General features: G+C 33.1%; 1 protein-coding gene across 2 annotated transcripts; it reads left to right on the plus strand.

Annotated features, from left to right (window-relative positions):
* The first annotated feature begins 5,685 nt into the window (after nucleotides 1-5,685).
* LOC138310357 (microfibril-associated glycoprotein 4-like) lies at nucleotides 5,686-24,017 on the plus strand. Of its 2 annotated transcripts, none has more exons than XM_069251550.1 (14): nucleotides 5,686-6,420; nucleotides 7,314-7,361; nucleotides 7,966-8,013; nucleotides 9,566-9,610; nucleotides 11,009-11,083; nucleotides 12,551-12,631; nucleotides 13,113-13,157; nucleotides 13,634-13,705; nucleotides 14,613-14,678; nucleotides 14,995-15,048; nucleotides 17,928-18,049; nucleotides 19,293-19,389; nucleotides 20,544-20,711; nucleotides 23,759-24,017. In XM_069251550.1, the coding sequence occupies exons 1-14, from the start codon at nucleotides 6,399-6,401 to the stop codon at nucleotides 24,004-24,006; spliced, it is 1,191 nt and encodes a 396-aa protein (XP_069107651.1). In that variant the 5' UTR covers nucleotides 5,686-6,398; the 3' UTR covers nucleotides 24,007-24,017. The 2 variants fall into 2 exon arrangements, with proteins under 2 accessions (XP_069107651.1, XP_069107650.1); XM_069251549.1 differs by having other exon boundaries at nucleotides 5,687-6,420; nucleotides 7,954-8,013.

Here is a 24,017-nt window from a genome sequence, read left to right on the forward strand (position 1 = left end):
TTAATTTAGAAGAAATTTACGGGACTCTTTCACTTAAAATATATTAATAAATTTGGGAGATTTACTGCACATTTTAATTTGTTTACATTATTTTACGTCTTCGTAATTTTCAAAATTTTCAAGGATTGATGGAGTGAACACCGTGAACTTTTTCAATTTGACCATGATTGATCATTATACAGTTGTTTCATGCCTGAAACAGTTTATAGGGTTGGTCCAAACACCGAGGGAAAGAGTTTTAATTTGACTGTTGACTGAAAAGGCACGAAGCAACTGTTTTGTTACCTGAACCGTAGTCTTAAACTTATCAGTGAGCTTCTGGTGAGAAAGACTTTCGCCGAAAAAATACCGGCATTTGGGTCAAACTAGAGCGCCAGTGTTTATGACGTAAATAATTAATTATGACGTCAACAATAAACGCAAGCAAACGTTCCGCCCTGGTCAACAGTCAAACTGTTGACCGGTCAATAGGCGAAATTACTTCATTTGCATTTAAATAGAGAGTCAGGAAACAAAAACTATTAATCGTAAACACACTTGAATGGGAGGAAACCGTTGTATCGGAGGAAGCCGTTGTATGGGAGAAAACGCGTTCTCAAATCTACGACTTGAGGGAGGGTTATGTGGGTTTGGTGTCGGAGCTTTGCATACCCTCGCCCTTCCCTGCAAGTGTGTATACATTTATTCGCATGACAGTTGAATTTGCGTTCATTAATTGTAAATATTCAGATACAAATGTCAATCCATTTCCACATCCGTATCCATTTCTTTCAAAAGTGTGTTCTGGACACAATTGAAACTATATCATATGGCCTGAATTTGTATTTATATTAAAACATTTCAAACGTTGATTACTAAGCGAAATGCCGCTAGAATAAGATGATTTAGATACAGAATGATTAGGTAGTCACATCTCAGCAATAATACATAGGTCCAATAACCGCCGATAAGTATAGACCCCATTTATTAGTTTGGGTTGGGATTTACTAAGCACAAAGTCGAGACATGTTTTCTGAAACACCCTGTATATATTTAAAACTGCTACTTTATATACCTGTATAGAGAATATATGGTCAGTGTCGTAAAATACAGTTTACATTTTAAGACGCATGCCATGTATTTTTTTTTATCCTGCAATATTACATATGCATATGATTTTATATTTAGCAGCGTTACATTTGTTACACATGTCCTACTTTCAAAACAATAGATCAACCAATAGATGGTCAATGGAATCGGCGCACGTGGAAAAATACAGATGTTTTCCGCCGGTGTCGAATACAGCAAAATACATATGGTATGTTCCGACAATACCAATGCTGGTTATAGAACAAAATAGGATAATTATTATATACATTATTAATACAGATGCTACTAATTTTCAAGCTTGAAAAGGTTAACTAGTATTTAAAGATGCTCCACCGCTGACAAATGGTATTTTTTCACTATCAAAACCAGGAGCAGACGATTAAGTATTTTTCTTCAGTACAAAAGTTACTTACTTTACACCATTACCACCATTGAAAAGTTTGAGCTTCTAATTTTACTTAAAGATAAAAATATGCAATATAATTAATTGCATCCCGAAAAAAATCCGTGGCACTATATCATATATTGAATGAAGTACTGAATGAGTATGCACCAAAGGCAAAACAAATTATTTTATATTATTTTTGTGTTAATTAGACATATATATACACGATTAAACACTAATTATTGTTCAAATTATGAATATCATTTATGCTCTGTCGGCGGTGGAGCATCTTTAAAAAGAAACCATCTGCAAATAGGGCTTGTTTGACCAAATCCGACTTTACACGGCTTTCATCGGTGCCTTTGCTATATGCCATATTTGCTAAATATGAAAATGTAATGTACATATGTTGTGTAAGTCGCTTTTTACATTCTGTTATCATATTTAGGAGAGGATAATGACTGATGTCCAATCCTATTGGAGCAAGTTCACTGCCAATAGTTTGATTGGAGTTGAAAAAAATGAATTTCATAATAACAATTTCTGGTTCACAAGACTTGAAGACCTCTGTACAAAATTTCTGTACAGTCTACTATAATTCTTAAATTTGGGAAGGATGTGAACGCTTCAAGCATGTTCTGGTTTACTAGAAGGATACACATTAATTATTTTCAACTCTTCATATATAAGACAGATCCATGACACAAATAATTTTGAAAAAGTACTACAAGAAATATATCAAAGCGATCAGCAATGTCCTGCACAAACAGACCCAACTTCAGTCTCATCAATACTGCCAGCAGTTGATTAGGCAATGAAATGAAAAATTTCATAGGTCTTTTCCTGTCTCCTGGAGTGTTCTGTTCATTCCAGAAAGTCATATCCTGTGCTTTAATTTTGAGGAAGTTGAATAACCATAAAAAAACTCCAAAAGTGGGTAAACCAGTATAAAAACGAGTTGCCTTATCATTGTTTTTGATTTTTTTTCCACAGAAAAGTCAGTTTTCTTTCTTTCTCTCTGAGAATGATGGACTGCATACCTGTATTTACATAACTTTTCACATCTTCTGTCTTATCAGTGACAATGGCATAGTCATGATGGGCCAGGGACAGTCTGAGCATTCCGTCTTCTCTTTCCTTTTGCCTCCGAGCTGCCTCCTAAAATGTCTAAAATGTTCAACAAGATATACAGCATATTAAACATACATTTTAAGAACATTAATAGTAATAACATAAATTCACATGTACTGCATGCATGTTGAAAATAGAATGCACATATGGCAAGACGAAATAGAAATATTTCCAATTTAATACACATTTTTAATTATAATACAGATGTCTCTATTTACATGTATACAATAAAGATCTGTATAATTGAAATTTAATATATGAAATGATGTGGTAAAAATCAAATGCACATCCATTTTAGAGACTTTAGTCAGGTGCCAGAAACTCTCTATTATATGTCTATGAATTTATTCATTTGAGATACTTTAATTGTACAGCTAGTACATATATATATTGGGTACTGTAAGCTTTGAACTCAAATAATAATAGCATTTAATGATCAAATCAAATTTTAGAAAACCGCGTGTATTTGTTCACAAAAGGGAACGTGCATTGTAGGTACAATGCCATTTTGAATGTATATATACTTGGCATTAATCTAATTCGGTCTTAATTTTAAAAGTCATACAGTTACTTACTTTACTTAAATTTCGTCGGAATGCCCGATTTGATCTACCTGGGCTGACTGGTTTCTTCTTATGATGGAAGACTCTCGGCGTGTAGTCCACCTCGGATCTATCGTAGGCGTGCCAGCCGCTGACAAAATGGTCCGAGCACACAAACGAATTCGACGTAGGCTGCCAGTCCCTTCGATTGATAACTTTGATCCATGATCTTCCCTTATGTTTGTCCATGGGAAATTTTAAAAATTGCACTCCGCGTTCATTTTAAACGATTTGTACTGCTCCAAACACTGCAGCCCTTCACCATCTCGATCTCGTTGCTAATGTAAACAAACAATTAGGGTTGTCCCCCCAAGCCGTTTGTACGCATGCGCCAGCAGCTATCCCGCAGTTAACCCGAAACGAACTATTTACTATAAAACAGAAAAAGGGACGATAGTCGCCATTTTGGAATTTTTTACCCCCGCCTCTGCAATGTTATTCAATGGGTTTAGTCAGAGGTGTTCCGATACGTTTGTTTCCACGGAAAATTTGAATGTTAAAATTTTATTTTTCAAATCTCGTATTTTTTGAAAACAAATCACATGGCTGTCATATATACTCATCAGGCCATCCACCAAATGCAAAAAAAAAAAATGTATGACAACATCCATTTTCATTCAGTTGGCTCCTGTGATTCCGTCTTATGGAGCTGGCGATGGTGTCTACAACATTCAGGTATCAATAGCATAAACCATATTTTTCATAACCCAATATTTACATGTTAAGAGCAAAAAGACACCCATTTGTAAAGGTCCCTGGTTTCGAAAATATATTATTAATCCAATATCCTCGTGTGTGATACCAGAAACATATATACATAGAGATTGGAAACTCCTTCTTTGTCTTTGTTGACAGGCAGAGGGACCTCCGGTTTATAGGCATTTTGCCTTGGTTAACTACTTTTAAGTGTATTCTTTTAAACATGATTTTTTTGCATCAACATAAAGTTTAAACATTATATCATGGTTTGATGTGATCAGTTTTCCCGATTGATGCTATTTAATATGATTTTTGAAAGCACGAAAATAAGCAATTTTACCTGGTTTTTCGAAAATCAGGCATTTAAAACCGGAAGTGCGTTTTGTTTTATCAATAAATAAGTTAAAATATTATTTTTCTATCCAATATCGTACTCAAACCATCTGAAAATCATTGAACTTTTACAACATATCAAAGTTATTCTTTTATATTCAACTATGTAAGAGTTTATCTAAAAACCCCTAAGCACATACAGAGGTACATCTGCCGATCGTAAAATTGGAAGAGTTGCCAATCTCTATGTATATATGTTTCTGGTGATACATCAGTTTATATTTCACGATCGACCTTATCATGGAGACGTGAGACGTCCTTGACCTTTCAGTGATAAGTTTATGTGACATTGTAGTCAATTTTTGTTTATCTTATCCCCGTTTTGTGTATTATGTGATGACAATTGTGTAGCTCGATTTGAGGAACAAAACCATATCAATGATTCATAATCGATCATTTGTACGCCCAACATGCGCTTTAAATGAAGCACCCTTGATAACATATATATGCTGTTGTTATCATTTAGACACAAGACAAGAGGGTATCGCAGTATCGTAAATTAACAGTTTTATGATTAAACTGTTATTGTTTTGTTTATCGATTATAAGGATGATCATCACCGCAGGATTAAAATATCCGCCTGATATTTTTCGTAATTAAAGATAGTATACTTTGCAATGCTTCAAGCACGATAACAGGTATATATTAACTATAAGTTTTTTTTTCAAATTTTGCAGTGTTAAATGTCTAGTTACATATCTACTTTTTATGTGCTTGTACTTATTTTGTATGTTTCAAAAATGCATTAAGGGCTTGAAGTGATGTTTTCTAAAAATACTTTGGGTATATTGCAAGGGGACCCCTTGTGTCCATCTTTGAACATACTTTTTATTTTTTAATTGTTTTTTTTTATAAAAGATGCGTCATTCTTTATTTTATATCCATCTATAAAGATATATAGGAATCATTTTTACGACAAATTGATATTGAAGCAAAAAAGAAGTAAAAAAAAAAAAAAACCTTAATTTTTTGTCAGGATAAAAAATTAGGATATTGGGTTTGCTCGAAATATTTAGCATGTTATCGATTTTGTCCACACTTTTAAACCATTTTCAAAACATGTCATTGCTATAATCTTATAACAGATACTTTTTCAAAAAAAAAAAAAAATCCGGGAACGTAGCAATTCATAGGCTGAAACGTAGCGAGGGGAATTTTCTAAAAAATAAATATTTGCCCTAGTTGACCATAAATTTAAAATTGATTATAGACACCATAATAAAACAACAGTTAGTGATAGTTTTTTTTTGTTAATTAACATATGTACTCTTAATTTTTTGCATTTTTATTCATACATTTGCCCTAACAGTGAAAAAGGCTAACAACTAGATATGCTCTTGGGTGAAACAAAGAAGTTTCTCTTTTCATATCAGAAATCAAATATGTATTAGAAAGAAGTATATTTTCGTCAGCAACTTAAACTCAAAAGATACCAATTAAGATTATCCATCTCTTTTATGTATATAGAAACTATCTGAAATTGAATTAAAATGATCAAAGTGAGAAACAGAGTTACATTTGATTTTCAAATAAAGTATTTTTCCAAACAACCAATATGTACAAAATTTCACTAATATATGATAACCAATTAGAGACCTCCATTTTGTTTCCATGGCAACCAATCTTTTAAAAGGTGATTCCATGTTACTTAGCATATTTTATAACTCCTTTATACCAATTTTCACTTAAATCTGACAATCTCTAAATTTCAACCAATCAGCGGCCTCCATTTTGTTTTACATGACAACCAGTCTTTTTTCAAAGTGATACCATCTTGTACGTACAAGATACTAAGTTGTACGTACAAGATACTAAGTTGTACTTTCCAGATAATAACTTGTATGTACTAGATAATAACTTGTACGTCCAAGATAAATAAAATTATATTGTGGCCCTTATACGCCGCCGTAGAAAACATTCCTTTTATATAAAAATATAATACATGACAAAAAACGTGACTTCTAGAACCATCTGCTTATCAATAAAAATGAATGTCTTCTGGACAACACATGTTGCTTAACACGTTCTCGTTATTTTGAATCACAGATAAGAAGTCTGAAATTTGTTCGGAAGTATTATAAGCCATATACGATACCATTATGATCGGACACGTTTTTCTTGGTGAGTATATCATTATATAGACCTCAGAACTAAATGATTTTCTTTACACGACAATGTTAACGTTTGCTACTGTCCAGGATAAATGGAGTTTTCAAGTCTGGTAACCAGTCACTAATTCTGAAGGTCATCTCACATACCTATGAAAAAAAATCATATCTACCATCTTGCTAAACTTTATGTAGCAGGTGACATTTTATGTTAAATTTCGCACCAAAATTTGACCAAAATTGTCATAAAATTTCAATATTGATTACCTCCCCTGTCAGGAAAAAACTACACAGAATTTTAAAATTTCTTTACATGTTTTACATATTAGCCAACACATTAAATATTTGAAACTAATGTGCCCTGAACACCCAATCAGCAGGCTCCGAAACATTCTCCTTTCTATGAAATCTTGTGACCACAAGGGCATTTCCAGGTAACGTTAATCTATGTAAATCATTCATATATGTAGAGAACTTTGGAAAACTTTCTCGTAAAAAATATCCCGCGTTAGCATGACAGTATGCAAAGTCACACTCTTGTGTAATTACAAACAAAATAAAACATTAGTGAAAGATAAACCTTCCAATTTGATTCTTAACTGAATCTAACATTTACATTTTGTCATGAATTTTCACTTAAACTAAAGGTCAACTTTAAAGTACGTCATTTTATTTTTAAATTATGTATTCCACTTGAAATAGAAAGGAAAATAAACAAGTAAAACTTCGCTTCTCCCATGCCGTGCATGATTCATATTTATACAATGTAAAGTTTGAAAAAAAATGTAAAACATGGTTCATGGTCAAATAATGTAAAGTTCGTAACATCATTTCTATTTGAGTCAAGATTTATTCGTGTATTTGTTATCAATTATTGATTAGGTCCTTTCTTTGATTTTTTGTTAGGCGGTTGCTTCACACTCATTTTCTTCTTTGGAAAAACGAAGGCAAATGGTAAGAAAACTACAAATATTACATGAAAAGGTTTCTGTAATATGGGAGTTTAAATTTCCCGACGTAGATAAAGTACAATTTGCCGTTGATTAATCTAACCTTCCGCTGATTATTACGTCACAAAACTCAAATCAAATGATTACGTCATAATCACCGAGACTAATTTACTGTAAATTGTACTTAACCCACATCGTTTTGGGATATCGAAACCCCTGTATTGACAACTTATGATGTTTTGATTTTCTATCATTGTCATATTTTATATCATCCATGTCCTTTCTCCATCGTAGTGGGATTGTTTACAACGTAATATTTTCGTCGCAAAACGGTCAGTTGATAATCTTCAAATTGTATAATGATAATTAAGAATGTGATTTTTTTGCTTCCTCTTTTCCCTGAATTTCGAATTTGAAAGTTAACATCAAAATAGTTAGTAAGGATTCTGAGCTATGACAAAACACTCCGTAATGCATGTCAAATTTTTTTTACATCAATAATATGTATGGATATAGTCGTTATCATGATTATGGATGCATCAAAACATCAAAACCAGTATATTTGTAATTATTGTTTTATATGGTTTATTTAATAGTTCCATTCACAGCTTCTTTCCCCGAGTCGCCACACTGTTTAAATGACCCAAGTTATAACCGTAAGTATTCCGTCTTTGTGCATAATACAGAGTTACCTCCATTGCGGGTAGGTATTCATTGTGACGTCATTATTTTGTGAGCGAAATCCACGTCGATTTTCTCTAAAAAGTTTGACGTTACGCTCACAAACACATGACGTCTCAATTAAAACCTACCCGCAATGGTAGATAACTCTGTAATATGCAGAAACACAATATTCTATCAAGTAAAAACATATCACAACCAATTTTCACTTTTGAGAATACATAACATACTTACAATAATATCTAGCTGGTGCTTCATATGAACATATTGCTTTCCAAAGTTATTGTATACAAGACGTTTTCCTCTTTTGTGAGTAGAGAAAAGTATATTGTTTAAAAAGTTGGCGGTTGAAAAAATTGTCTCGACAACTCAAGAATCAAGAAGAGATCTTCATTTTAATAATTTTAACTTGCATTGTCAGCTTTAAGTGATTTCTGCAGATATGTTTTCTTCTTAACGTACATAAACTATACAAACAATAACTTTAACAATACAAACTAATGTTTCTAACGCAGTGGCGTAGGAAGATGAAACGTTATGGGAGGGGGGGGGGGGTCCTCAATATTTCGTAACACCCCCCTCGCATCCACAGAAAATAATTAATATACTTTTTTCATACATTATTACATATAATCCTTTAGACAGTGGCGTCGATAACAGGAAATTCATGCATACGCAAATTAACGATTTAGAACGACAGAGATGAGCTTTACGATGTATTTTGATGATTTTGCGAGCGCCGAAGGCGCGAGATTATGGTGTTTGAGGGATCCGGGGGTCTCCCTTGGGAAAAAATTGTACGATTTAGAATGGCAGAGATGAGTTTTACGATGCATTTGTTGAATATACGAGCAGCAAAGGCGTGAAATTTCGTTTGTTTGAGGGCCCTGGGTTCTCCCCTGGGAAAAATCTTACGATTTAGAATGGGGGGGGGGGGGGGGGGGTAGGTCCGGAGCCTTCCCAGAGAAAAAACATAACGATTTGGATTGGCTGAGATGAGTTTTCAATGTATTTTGATGATTTTTAAGCGTTCTTAACACGGTAATATTTCGATTGAAAGTAACCTGAATTTTGAAATGACAATTGTGAGTGACATATAAACATTTTAAGCTTTTAGGAAGCATTTTTGTAAAAAGTATAATCCCTTGATGGACATTTTTAGTCTTGTTCGTGTGTATTGAATTTTAATTATTAAAAGTTTGAACCTTACGTGCTTGAATGTTTAAGGAAACTCGCCGCGCAGCGAAATTGTTTTCTAAAATTCATTTTTAGAACATTTCACTCGGCGAAAATGGTAATTGGCCCCTCTCTCCTGCCTTCGCTTCCTACGCCCCTGTAACGCATTATACACTTTTGTCTATGTGCCTTTGAATGATTTTCGTAGCTGAATTAATAAAACCGGATGATTTGCAAGAGATTATTAAGGGAAAAAACACGTCAAAATGTCTAGCTACATTTGTATGTCGTATATGAATTGTTAATATTACACTGTAAGTTTTTGAATCTACAAAATAAATTTAAATTCAGATCTGAAAAGCCTTATTGGAAACCACTGCACACCAATGGACGATCGTACGTATGCCATTTAAATTAAAACATTATATCCAATGACATATTTGAAGTTTTTAAACCAAATTTTTTTCCATGATGTAAACGTATGATTCACAATCAAATGCAATCTCATAATAAGCCGATGTGTTTACGGGAGTAAAGTAAGGTACTAAAATGATTGAATTCAAATCATATAAACGAAACGAAAACGAACTAACCAATACATTCAGCATATTCCTACATTGTGAAATTTCTAATATTCAATCCAAGATGTTTGTTTGCTTGTTTGATTAATTAACGTCCTATTAACAGCCATGGTCATGTAAGGACGGCCTCCTATGTATGCAGTGTTTTGCGTGTATGTAGTGCGCAGTGTGTGTTTTGGGAGACTGCGGTATATTTATGTAGTGTAGTCATGTATAGTGGAACTGTTGCCCTTTTTATAGTGATATATCACTGAAGCATGCCGCCGAAGGCACCAAGCAACACACCCCACCCGGTCGCATTATACTGACAACGGGCGAACCAGTCGTCTCTCTCCCGTTATGCTGAGCGCTAAGCAGGAGCAGAAACTACCATTTTATAAACTTTGGTGTGTCACGGCCAGGTGACAGAACCCAGAGCCTTCCTCACAGGGGCGAACGCTCAACTCAAGACCAAAAGTGAGGCGGTGCCCAGGGAGGCATTAGGGAAGATAAAGTCAGTTAAGAAGAAGAGAAAAGATAAGATCCCAAATTTAATCGCCTTCTACGATCATGCAATAGGGGCAGCAGGTACAATTAAACCGAGATATATCTTCATAAAGATATTATAAGCGAGCAGCGTGAACCATCAAGATAAGTATCTGATAGGAGTTCAATCTAATGAATCTAGTTAATATACCTACAAATATATCCAATAGTTAAAATAGTTGAATAGTAAATGTTGAAGATGGGCATTGGATGGAAAAAATACACAATATGTGTAATGATAATCTAAAACACTATAAACTAGTATGGATTTTTCTAATGTGAATGGAAAGATTAAATTTTAAGAATTACTATTTAAAACTTTTTAAAAAAAATTGAATTTTAAATAATGATAAATTTCTTTCCAGGTGATATATAAAATACGTTTACTCTGTATAGTGACATTATAGTCTAGCTGCGAATCGTCTTCTTAAATCTCTTGTAGGCAGTCCATGACCAGTGTTGAATCGAATATATTCAATGTCCTACCAAATATTTTTTTAGATTTTCTATTTTAAGACTGCTATCTCCTTATTGAAAGTAGAAGTAATTAATTTCATAAAGTGACTTGACTAATTGATTTGGAACTAATGGGAGACTTTGATGTGTTGCTGATAAACTGAAATTTATTATAGATATGACACTTGATGAGAACAAGTTAAAATATCGTCTTATATTTATTTTGTATCAGAATGGTATTACTTGTATAGCCTGGTGACTTTGAACAAACTCGTCTGTGCTCGTGATGCTGCGAAATATCTTAAAGGTAACAATCTCTGTTTTTCATAATACTGTCTAATAGCATAAATTGAGAATTAGTTGGACATTTGGATTCTAACGTATTTTAGTTCGAGTCCATTGTCATTTTAATACAACATTTTTGTATATATGATATGATATATTTTTATTTTTCTTATATGGTACTGGTATTATTTTAGAAATCTCACCTATTTTCGTTATTGCTTTAAAGTGAATAGTCGGGCAAAGAAAACCAGTCTAAATGCGTTCATTGGCCTTCCAAAAATTCTCACATATTAATACGACGGTCAAGTTCTGCTTAGTTTCCCAGTTCTGACCATTAAAGTAAAGAAAAGTTGAAAGCATTGAAAGCGAGGCTGCGTGGAAATGTAACCACGGACATAGTGAGCCGGGAGGACGTTTTAGAATTTCCATACTTTAAATTAATTTCTTCGTACGCAGACAGATTTTGACGAGAGATTTTATTTTTCCATTTCATAAGAAATTATACTGGATACATTCACACCATTTTTACCGACTTTAGCCATCCTTGCCCGACTGTTCACTTTAACGGTATATTTGCTGATTCAGTAAGACCCCCATGCATTATATTACATGTCTTATCCTTACATAAATTACCGTATTTTTAACGTTATGTGTGCCGTAATTTTCATACTCACGAATCAAAATGAGCTTTTAATGTTTTAATAAAACAAACCAACATTTTGAGATATACAATACTTACAATGTATATGTTTTAATGTTACATGTACAAATAAGAGCTAAAATGATTTTTGGTAGTACTGACAAAAATCAGCATATTTCACCTACAACGTTGTGAATCGAGTACAGACGGACAGCCCATGAAGACAAGTTGTGGTCTAAAATTCCATTTCACATTTTTAAAGTATTATTAGTAATAATAGTGATTTCTACATGTATGTTTCTGTCTAAACATACATAAGCCATACAAACCCAATAAATTTACAGTGCATAACTTCTGTGTTGTAACTGATGTTTTTAAGGCAACATACATGTCTGTCCATTTGAATGGTTTTCACAGCTTAATTCATCAAACCAGATTACTGAGGAAAACAAATCGTCAAATTTTTTGCCCATTTACGGCACATACAACTTTAAACCTCAGATGACCGAAAGTATTCACGTGCAAATACCCTTATATTACATATTACTACAAAGAACATTCTGTGCTTAATGCCTCAGCTATTCACATGCAAATTGTCCTATATCATTACTACAAAGAACATTCTTGCCCATATACTAAGAATTAACATATTACTACAAAGAACATTCTGTGCTTAATGCCTCAGCTATTCACATGCAAACGTCCTCATATTACATATTACTACAAAGAACATTCTGTGCTTAATGCCTTAGCTATTCACATGCAAACGTCCTCATATTACATATTACTACAAAGAACATTCTGTGCCCAATACCTAAGAATTAACATGCAAATGTCCTTATATAACAGATTACTACAAAGAACATCCTGTGTCACTCGATGCCTGTAACTGCTCCTCTTCAAGTTCTGAACTATTTCCTGCTGCAAGCAGTTAAGTAGCCATTTTTGTTATTCATAATCTATGCACTTTTTGTTAGGACCAAAAGGGTCATGATAACTTGTATATATATTTTCCTTTATAACATTTTTCAAAGAAATATAAGGTTTTATGGTGAAAATGTATGAAGTATTTTTCATCCGAATTACAATATTACTTTTCGTTAGAAATTGGCAATACCAATGTACACTATTTCATTAATTGCAAAGAATTTAATCTTATTTGAAGTGGTTAACTATACCCTTTACACGATCAGGATTAAAGTTGGAAACAACAAGTCATTACACCAAACACAAATGGTCACCTAAAGATATGAAGAAAGATAACTCAAACATTACCATTTATCTATTATTTATTGAAAAGTTTAACCCGATGTAGAAAATTAATAACAATTGTAAAAAAATCGTTGTATAACTTTTAAATATTGAGATTAATCATAAATTTATCAATTTATTCGTTTTGATATTACAATAGCTGATATGGTGACGGAGTGCATGGAATCAGATGGCAATTATACAGGTTTGTTAAGTTTACGTAGGGTTCTACAAAACATTGCATTCCTTTAGAGACCGCAGAACGAAATGATTTCCCATAGACGACAACGTTAACGATTGCCACTGTCCAGGTTAAATGGAGTTTTCAAGTCTGGTCACAGGTCATCTCACATACCTGTTAATAAAAAAAACTAAAACTTTTAACTCTCATTTACTATTTCAAACAACATTTTTGATGCCCAATTATCCAAATGCCTTTAAAACGTAACACTTTTGAAAATTGAAATAATAGCATACGTTTATATCCATTTTATGTAAGGTAGGCTTAATAATTTTTTTACGACCTACGCAAAAATGTCACGTGAAGACCTGATGGATTTTATGTTAAATCAGAAATAATATCTAAAAATCATATGTAGAATAAACGTACATTTATATACGGTTATTGAGATACACAAAGAACATTATGAAGGTATGGAATGATTTGATAATCTTCTTTAGATATCTACGAAACAACATTCCGTGACAATATGAATAAAAGTGATGCAAGAGAATGCACATCTCATGTTAAAGGTAAGATTAGTGAAGTATTATATGTATACATATATATGTTTCTTCATGAAAAAAAAACTTCATGGAAAAAATATTTCGTCGCTAACGTTTTCAGCCCTCCTGGGCATTTTCAAGACGTCCTAGCTACTTACTACATTATGACGTCATATCCTAGTAACTGTATCCTGACGTCACAATAGTAAGAGGGGAGATAATATAGCAAGGGACGTAGTACGACGAGGCTATTATTCATGTTATAGCGTCATATACCTATTAATGGTTTAATGTCTGTTCAAAAACTGGTCAATTACGCACTAGTAGTGTGGAGCGGGAAATACATTTATTGCAAATAATTTTGATATGTCTCCAGTCATCGTGTATTGGAATACTTTTGATATGTATGAATAAATTTGACACTGATTTAATGTATCTTTTTTTTAATTATTCTGTTGGCATCCTTCAGCGTGTCAGATATTGTATTCATTTCCTATTATGGAGAATGTACCGATACATGTAAACGATCTACAATGAAAACGGAAGGAATAACACATCATGTTCTGGTCACAATTAGATTCCTCACTTGAAATTCAGGTCAAATTCATAGGAAATTGACCGGAAATTGACCTGCAAAACAATCTTCATGTGAACTTCAGGTCAAATTTAGGTGAATGTTTTGACATGAATTGACTTTTTTGCTCTTTTCAGGTAAATTTGACTTTATCAAAATCACCTTAAATTGACATGAATTATCTGAAGACATTATGCCTGTGTAGTTGACTTATAGATGTATGTTTTGAATATTTGAATTGTTTTAAGCTCCATCTAATACGGAGCCAATCAAACCTGGTCTTTTGCAGACCGCAAGATGCATTTGCACTGAATGCAGTGTGATTTCTATTAGTAACGTTAAAACGCTTTAATCTTTCAGAATGGGCGAAGTTGGCAGACATTTCACAGGACAATTGCTTCATGGATGTGGTCGAACAATTTTATGGTAACATTCCTTCCCTATAAACTATTTGATTGTTTTTGATGAGAAATAGTTGATATTCAGATTTAAGACGACATAACCTTTAATTTTGCGTTATTTATTCACATAGTGTTACCATTGCTACCTAAAACCTAAAACCTATCACCATAAGTGAATCAGCGGTGTATCAAAGGTAACACCTTAATTTTGTAAAAACTGATGAGTTTGGCAACAAAAGGACCCAAAACATGCATAGAAAATATGGAGCACGGCAGTAAACTCATCAATTATAGCTCATTGCGCATGACATAAGATTTATATGAAGCATGCTATATTTCAGAGTCGTTTTTTTCCATCCACCCTCATAGGCGATGTTCGTGTATAATAATAAAAGGTTGGTATTTCAATGTTTTAATATTTGATGTCGGTTTGACATCAATTTCTTGCATGTAGCCATTGATACGACTAACGAATCTTAAAGTAATCGTGACTATATGTGTCTAACCTAAAAATGCACATGAAATAACCTTAAATTAATTCCTAAGTGTTCTGATACATATTTTCTGTCAGCTAAAAAACCAGCCTAATTATTTTTAATAGTGACTTTTAGAAGGTACACGCAGCACTTGTTTTGCGGATTATCACGTTTGTCCTGGTTGATCATATCTTTTGGTAAATTACTGGTTGCAAGTTGTATTCATGCAAAGTATGGCTTATAGGGAAGCGATTTTTAATTCAATCACAACTACTTATTATTTTAAGGATCTAACCTATTTTTTGCGTAGTTTTTGAGATGATAGACCCTATATGTATCACGAGATAAATTGAGCACGTACAATTTTAACCGACTGCACCATTCGGGTTACTCAACTCATAAGGCAATCAATGTATAGAGGTTAATCCTTATATTATACATTATTTTTCTTTGAACAATAAATCCAACCAGAAACGACAGCTCCAGTCATTTACCGTTGTGATATTTAACAAAATTATAGAAGGAACATTCATAAAAAGTGCCGCCCGTTGACTGCAGCTTTATTCCATGACAATCAACGAAAAAAAGTTTTGCAGTTATTTTATTCAGGTCAAATAGCAATAACACATTTAAAAATTAAATATTCGATGTTTTCGTATATGTGTTATTTGTAAACATTGACACGTGATATGTGGAATGTCAAAAGAAGTCCATCAATGTTTACATGTGCAAAATGTATTCATACGCACTGTCTCGTTCTGCACTCCAGATATTGGTTAATAATAGATCCGCCCCAACTTAGTTTATCGATACAGAAACAGTGGCAATTGTAGATATATACTTTTAGGAATACTGAACATCAAAAATGTTCCACTGCTGTATTTTAGGGCAAAACATGCAGATTTATAAAAATGCACTTAACCTCCGAAAAGTAACTTTTGTTCTTAAAAAACAGAATTCTCATGTTCAGTTGACATTTTTACATGTGCATTGAATATACACGTTGGTATCAGTTGGAACACTCAATAAGTGTGCTATATAGATCGAATTGTGTTAAGAAAAAACTGATTCACCAGACGTATTTCTACGGCGGCGTATTAGGGCCACTATATAATTTAATTAATCTTGTATGTATAAGTTAGTATCTTGTACGTACAACTTAGTATCTTATTGTACGTACAATATAGTATCTTGTTCGTACAACTTAGTATCTTGTACGTTGTTGAGTTGAACTGCTGTTCATCACCGCAGAATTGAGTCATCCGCCTGATATCTTTCGTATTAAAGATAGTAGGTCTACTTTGCATTGCTTCAAGCACGATCACAGGTTTATTAACTAATTTGACAATATTACAAATATAAATATATATTACTGAGGACAATATCTGTTTCACAATCGTAATTTGAAATTGCCGGATTATGAGTTGAAACTGTATGGTCACTTGCATTATTTTGAAACTGACAGTGTATAGTTCCTTTCGAGGAAACTGTATAGTCGTTTGTTTGATAAATAAGATATATTTAGTGATAAAATGGTTTCTTCAGTTATCAAAGTTAAATACTCCACACTGGTGCCATTATTGGAAATGTTGGAGCATTTATTTTCCTTCAGAATAGTAGTATTGAAAATAATTAACAGCCTCCGAAAAAATCCTAGACGTTATGCCCTAATTCGAACGAGTTCCTGATTGCACTGACAACAAAAGCAAAACTAATTATTTCATATGTGTTTTTGTGTTTATTAGACATATATACACACATCAATTATTGTCCAAATGATGATCATAGTTAATACTCCGTTATAAACATTTACATGTATATGTTCGGAAACTTATCATAGCATCACAACTCCACAAAATGTCGCAATGAATTCTTTTTTTTTTTCATTTAAACATTTGGCTTAAACAAAGGGTACGTAATATACGTATAGCTTCATGCGATGCCATTGTGACAGTAAACCAGTCACAACCTTTAATACCGAGAGTTTCAACATTATACTATCTTGTCCGTACAAGATAGTAACATGTACGTACAAGATAGTAACTTATACGTACAAGATAATAAGTTGTACGTACAAGATAATAAATTGTACGTACAAGATACTAAGTTGTACGTACAAGATACTAATTTGTACGTACAAGATACTAATTTGTACGTACAAGATACTATCTTGTACCTTGTACGTACAAGATACTATCTTGTACGTACAATATACTATCTTGTACGCACAAGATACTATGTTGTACGTACAAGATAGTAACTTGTGCGTACAAGATACTAACTTGTACGTACAAGATACTAACTTGTACGTACAAGATAAATTAAATTATACAGTGGCCCTAATACGCCGCCGTATATTTCAGATTATGAATTTATCTGTGATAAAAAAGTGAAATGGTGTAAGTTTCTGTTCAAAATTAGAATCATCAATTGAAATATGGTAATTGGTGAGGGAATCTATCTATAAAAAGTAAACATTGTTATTTATAAGTTTAGTGAATAAATTCAAAAACAAAACAATCCCCCACAAAAACAGACTAATTGAATAATTTACGATAATATTTCATGACTAAAGATAGGTGATACCAACCTTATAACTTGTTCGACTAAAATCAAATTTGTTTAAGGAGATCGAAAATTAGTGCAAATACGCGGGAACCATGTTTAAAGATATTATTACAGTTCTTAACATTCAGAATAGCTTCGGCTAATATATCAAATGTGCTATTTTGCAAAAAGAGAGTCCGAATTTATCTTTTTTCAAAACCATGATTCTTTTTTCGCCATGGCTCTTAAAGTTGATTGTCAGCAGATGTTACAGGCGGGTTACACACAGAGTGGAGTTTACACTATATCCGTGACGGGAAAAGATTTAACCCCTGTCTGGTGTGATATGGAAACAGACGGCGGAGGATGGACCGTACGTAATTATGAATTTTTATTGTAGTTGATGAAAAAATGGAGAAGAATTAGCATTTTCTGATGTGTTAAGTTAATAAGTGACCTATTGCTAAAACTGAAAAAGACTGATAAACTGTTACTTTCCAATTTTTGCTCGGCATATACCAATTTCGATGGAAAAAGAACTAGAAAAAAAGACATAACGCCGGCTGTTGAAACATTAAAGAAATCCAATAGAAATCAGACTTAGTGTAATAAGCATTTCGTTGTGTTTGGTTAATGTCCTTAATGACTTGAAATACAAAATAGCGATATCTCTACATTAATTTGACACTACTATAATGACCCTCAGTATCACAAAAAGGGTGAAGTAATTTATTTTGAACTTAGTTGTTATATATATAACTTGGCGCTAAAAACATGTTCTAGTGGCCATTTTGAAAACTAATATGGTGGCTTCAAGGGGTCGCAATTTTCAAGTGTTCATTTTTTGTCTTTCACCTAATGCTCTTAGGGAGTCATATGTGAAGTCTCGTACTTTCTTTAAACATTGAACTATTTTGGGACATTTTCTTTTGTAATGCATTTGTTTAAGACTTGCACAAGAGAATTTAACATTAATATAGAGATTGAACAGTGTTTTTATTGCATTAAAGGTGGTATGAACGCAATGGGATACAGACATATTCAATGTAGCGCGCTGTAGTAAGTTTATTTAGATTATCATATAATACAAAATCTTACCGGTGCGTGAACAAGAAGTGGTCCGATCCCACTCTGGGTTTGTATTCATGCGTCGTTTGCGTTTACGCTAATTTGATCGCAACTCCCCTCCCGTTTACTATATAGGACTATATGTAAATATATATGAATAGATAAACCTGTAAACTGAAATATAAGTCGATTTCATATGGTGGTGAATTGAGTTTTTATTGAAACAAAATCAAAACGAACTGCCTTAAAGTGTATGTATATTTGATACTGAAAGTATATGTGTAGGTTATGCACAGTAGACCAACTTTCTTTCGCGGCTACGAAATTTCGTGATTACATTTTAAAATGTTCTCTCGGAGATAAAGTTGCGCGGAACTATCTCTGAACGGAATTGTACAAGAATTGTCTAAGAAATGAATTTGCGGCGATAAATTTTCGCGAATTAAATGTGATCGCGAAATTCGCGAAAAAAATCAATCGCGAAATAAAGTTGGTTTACAGTATTGTGTATCTAGGAACGTATCAAGTATTTCTTAACACAATTACAGGTATTTCAAAGACGTATAGATAACACGACAGATTTCTACAGAGATTGGGCCGAATACAGGGATGGATTTGGTGACGCTCACCATGACTATTGGCTGGGTAGGTGTCTTTAAGCACAGTTTATGTTCATAAAAAAAGGGCGCGGTGGCCGAGTGGTTAAGATGTCCCGACATATTACCACAAGCCCTCCACCTCTGGGATGCGGGTTCGAATCCCATGTGGGGCAGTTGCCAGGTACTGACCGCTGGCTGGTGGTTTTTCTCCGGGTACTCCGGCTTTCCTCCACCAACAAACCTGGCACGTCCTTACACGACCCTGGCTGTTAATAGGACGTAAAACTAAACAAACCAAAAATGTTCATAAAAAACACTATTATGTATATATACATGATAATTGTTTTAAAAAGAAAAAAAAAGGAAAAAAATAAGACAGAAAGAAAGAAAGAAAGAAAAGGAGAAAAGAAAGAAAAAAGGAAAGAAAAGAAAGAAAAAAGGAAAGAAAAGAAAGGAAGAAAGAAAGAAAAGAAGGAAAGAAAGAACAAGAACCAAAGAAAGAGAAGGAAAGAAAGACACGTGTGATGAATGAAAGCCTCCTGTGAGGGGACATTTGTTTATATTTAGAAAGCTGACCTCAAGACAGCCTTCAAATATATACATGCCCTGGAGTATTAAATTGTTTTTTTAAGTTAAAAACACACTTTAATTTCTTTGGAGACAACACTAATAATAGGCATAATCCATATTATGATTCATAACTGTGGTGAATAGGGTAAGGTGTGGTTACGTGGTGTTAATTTTTTTGTTTCCAATGATTGTTTGATGCATAGAATGAGTACGTTTAATGTAATTTATTTCGGATAACCACATACATATTATATCTCTTTACTAATAATCAATCAGGTCATATCTGTAAAAAATCTATGGGTATGTTATTTGAGAACAACTTTAAAATTATACGAAGTGACTACATATATCCACAAAACTCATTAAGCTTTTAATGTATATTACAATTACAACTCGTCTTTGATAATATACTGCTTTTAATGTTGATTGTATATCTATGTATACGTAATGCTATGTTAATTTCATCATTCCAATACGTCGTAAACGTACGGAAATAAAATAATTGAATTCATCTTAATATTGTGTCTTTCCATATATCAGTTTTGTATTTGTAATTTCATTGGAGATGAAGTAGGTAAATATATACAAGAAATAACAAAACTGTTTAATACGATATGTTTGATTTCACAGGAAATGACAAACTACATTTACTCACATCACCAGCTGGTTCTACTGAACTCAGAATAGATATGGGGGACTTCGAGGGTCACACTGCGTACGCGAAATACTCCAGCTTTTCTATTGGAGACGCTCATGATAAATATCGGCTCACAGTTTCTGGATATACCGGTACCGCAGGTAACCAAGCTTATTCTGCAGACTCATATTAAATAATAAGGATAACTTTAACTTAATTAAAACTCGTATTTATTAATATATTAGTATGGGACAAAGAAGTAATTCCAACCGTGTGGACAAAAAAAAGTCAAATTTTCGAGGCGATCTGCCCCTTTATCAAGGCACCTAGATCGCCTCTAAAATTTGACATTTTTTGTCCACACTATTGGAATTACTTCTTTGTCCCATATTTATTATTTGAAGTAATTTTTATCCTACAGACTTATGTTTGATGGGATCCCGTCTGGAAAATCCTGTTGATATTACTTCTTTGGCCCTTAATATATTAGTATTAATGTATTCAAGTAATGTTTCACTTAATGTATTCAAGTAATGTTTCACTCGAAAGTGAGTCGTATTCACGCACGTTCTGAACCTGCAGCTATGTTCTAGATCTATCAGTGCTGAATACTGCAAAATGATATGATATGTGGCTGTTCCGATATTGCTTTTCCACCGTCTATTACCAACAGACAGCTCCAGAATGCAGCATGACAGGAGAAAATTTAGTAATTGCTTTTGACCACAGTTATGTAGGCTGCATACAGGTAGCATCATTTCAGAAAACATTTGATTAAATTAAGAATACAAATTTATTGCGTCACTATTGAATTATCTGTGCAGATATAACGGTATGTGTTGTGTACTTGGTAGATGGTTGGATTACTCACATATTTGTATTTATTTTGAAATGATAATATCGCTTTAAACTAAATCACCTTTCGTACACAAAGTTTATATACATATACATATAGATATGGTCTGATTTTCCACTATTTTCTTTGTCTAATACATGGTCACATGACGTTCAATATATAGCATATTGGCTCGATGTTTCCATTTTTGGAAACATGAAGTTAATATTTCTTTGCTAACTTCATTACCAAAAAGCTGCATTCTTCAAGGTGGCGTTCTTTGATAAATGTTTTTTTCTTGTAATTAATATACATATTAGAAATTTTTTGACCTTTGCTAAAGAAAAACATATCCTATATAAAAATTAAGGACCCTTTTTCGGTCCATATGATGTTATATCGCCCTTGTAGAATTTCAAATAATGACCTCGGTCATTTTTTTATTCTACGCGGGCGATATAACACCATATGGACCTCAACAAAGGTCTATATTTGATATATATCAATTACTGCAAAACGTTGGTAACTTGGATTTCTTCGATGACTTGTAGATATTCGTTTTATACTCTGATACTTATAATGTAGCAAACTAGTTATGTCGTTTACAATTGTAGACAGATCCAATAATTAATTTACGATTTTACCACAAACCATGATTTATTCTTTATAAGCAAATTTCATAAAACGAACATATTTTCAAATGTTTAAACTTGCTATACCCCGTACACACGTTGTTTCTTAATGACTGTACGCCCTGCATATAGCGACGAAATTAGGTATTGAAAACGGTATTTATAGTAACAAAATGCCGTTACATTGGTCTGATAGCAATAGTATGTAGCAGGCCTGGCCTCAATCCTCGATGGTCAGCATATAGATAGTTGACAAACACCATAAACACAGTTCGAATGAAGCTTTTATAATACTCATCATCATATGTTACAAAGGTGCTGCCACTCATCAACTATCATTTCACTCTCATACTGACAGAGGTTAGGGTGGTGGGAGACAATAATGGGCCGCTATTATTAAAAATATACTTTATTCCATATAGGATATAGTGTCAGAATTTTTTCGGGATGCAATTAATCATTTTTTCATATTTTTAACTTGAAGTAAAATTAGAAGCTCAAACTTTTCAATGGTGGTAATGGTGTAAAGTAAGTAACTTTTGTAACTGGAGAAAAATACCAAATCGTCTGCTCCTGTTTTTTATAGTGGAAAAAAATACCATTTGTCAGCGGTGGAGCAGCTTTAATACTGTGTAGTTGATAAAATATATGAGTTACTTTACTATGAATCACATGAAACTTCAAATATCATAATCTAAATACACTGCAAGTATAGCTATTGTTCACATTGTAAAAATATTTGTAATCAAATAACTATTTTCCTATTTTAACAACTCGTCGAAAGTGCACCATTCATATTTATTGTCACATAATTATATAGTGATGACTTCAAATGAAAGTTTATATTTTTAGCAAAGCTATAAAAATTTTTGACACCGAAACCAGGACATGACAAGCAATACTAATTTTACAATTGCTAGTATTGCCGGGAGTTTTGATTTCTCTAAATTTGCGGATCCATCACAAATCGCGAAATTTATAAAAACAATCATAGTTTCACGTATAAGAATGGGATTTAAAAGACTTTAAAAAACTAGAAAGATCATTCGCGAAAATCTACTCCTGCGGGTCATCTGTATATCTTCCGAGGAGGTTTAGTATACATTCAATCCCTGTATTTACATTAGAATAATTTATGAAAATAAGAATTATTGAAATGTTATTATATTATATTTAACATTATGACACCCATATACGACGATAAACGATATTAATGGAACAGCTGGATGACAACGTCGTTCCACAACGTCGCGTTTTCACCTTCGGCCTTCCGTTCGACCTTTTTTTTGCAAATGACAATCGATAAACAAGAAATATAGTTAATATTTGATTTGATTATCTTATTACAGTAAACCTTTGTTGATTCTATATCATGAAACAACACGTTAAAGATTATACATTAAATTATTGTGAGGGACTATTTTTTGTTGATATGATACTGGCATATTATTTGAATCAGCTGATCGTTGCACGAGAATCTTTGTATTCATAGTGTATTCATAGTTTTTTTCATAGGCAAATGTTTGCTTTCGTCGGTTGTTTGATTCATATAGTGACAAAACACTCAGAATGTAAATAGAAAACAATAAATCGAGAATTTTTACATCCGCGAAATTTAACAACGATATAGCAGCTTTATCTAGGCAGATTCATATCCTGTTCAACACTTTCATGTGTGTGTTTTAAATTCCAAATGCATTTATTTTATGTTCTCTTTCTTCTAATTTTCATTCATTAACAGGTGACTCATTCGCAGGACGTCACAGTGGCCATCGTTTTTATACAAAAGACGATGACGATACTTACGGCTGTTCGGTGGTGTACCACGGCGCGTGGTGGTATAACACCTGTCATGATTCCAATTTGAATGGAGAATATCTAGGTGGCGCTCATAGCGCCTACGCTCGAGGAGTGGTGTGGGATTCATGGAAGGGTTATCTTTATTCACTGAAAAGTACAAAAATGATGATAAGGAAGGTGGTTAAATGATTAATGGTAAA

This window comes from Argopecten irradians, chromosome 16, assembly GCF_041381155.1.
Source record: "Argopecten irradians isolate NY chromosome 16, Ai_NY, whole genome shotgun sequence".
NCBI classification, from domain to species: Eukaryota; Metazoa; Mollusca; class Bivalvia; order Pectinida; family Pectinidae; genus Argopecten; species Argopecten irradians.

Coding starts and splice junctions, on each gene's coding strand:
- LOC138310357 (XM_069251549.1), top strand. CDS start 6,399: ATGATCGGACACGTTTTTCTTG. Junction 18,050..19,292: donor CAGACGGCGGAGGATGGACC/GTACGTAATTAT, acceptor ACACAATTACAG/GTATTTCAAAGACGTATAGA. Junction 20,712..23,758: donor TGGATATACCGGTACCGCAG/GTAACCAAGCTT, acceptor ATTCATTAACAG/GTGACTCATTCGCAGGACGT.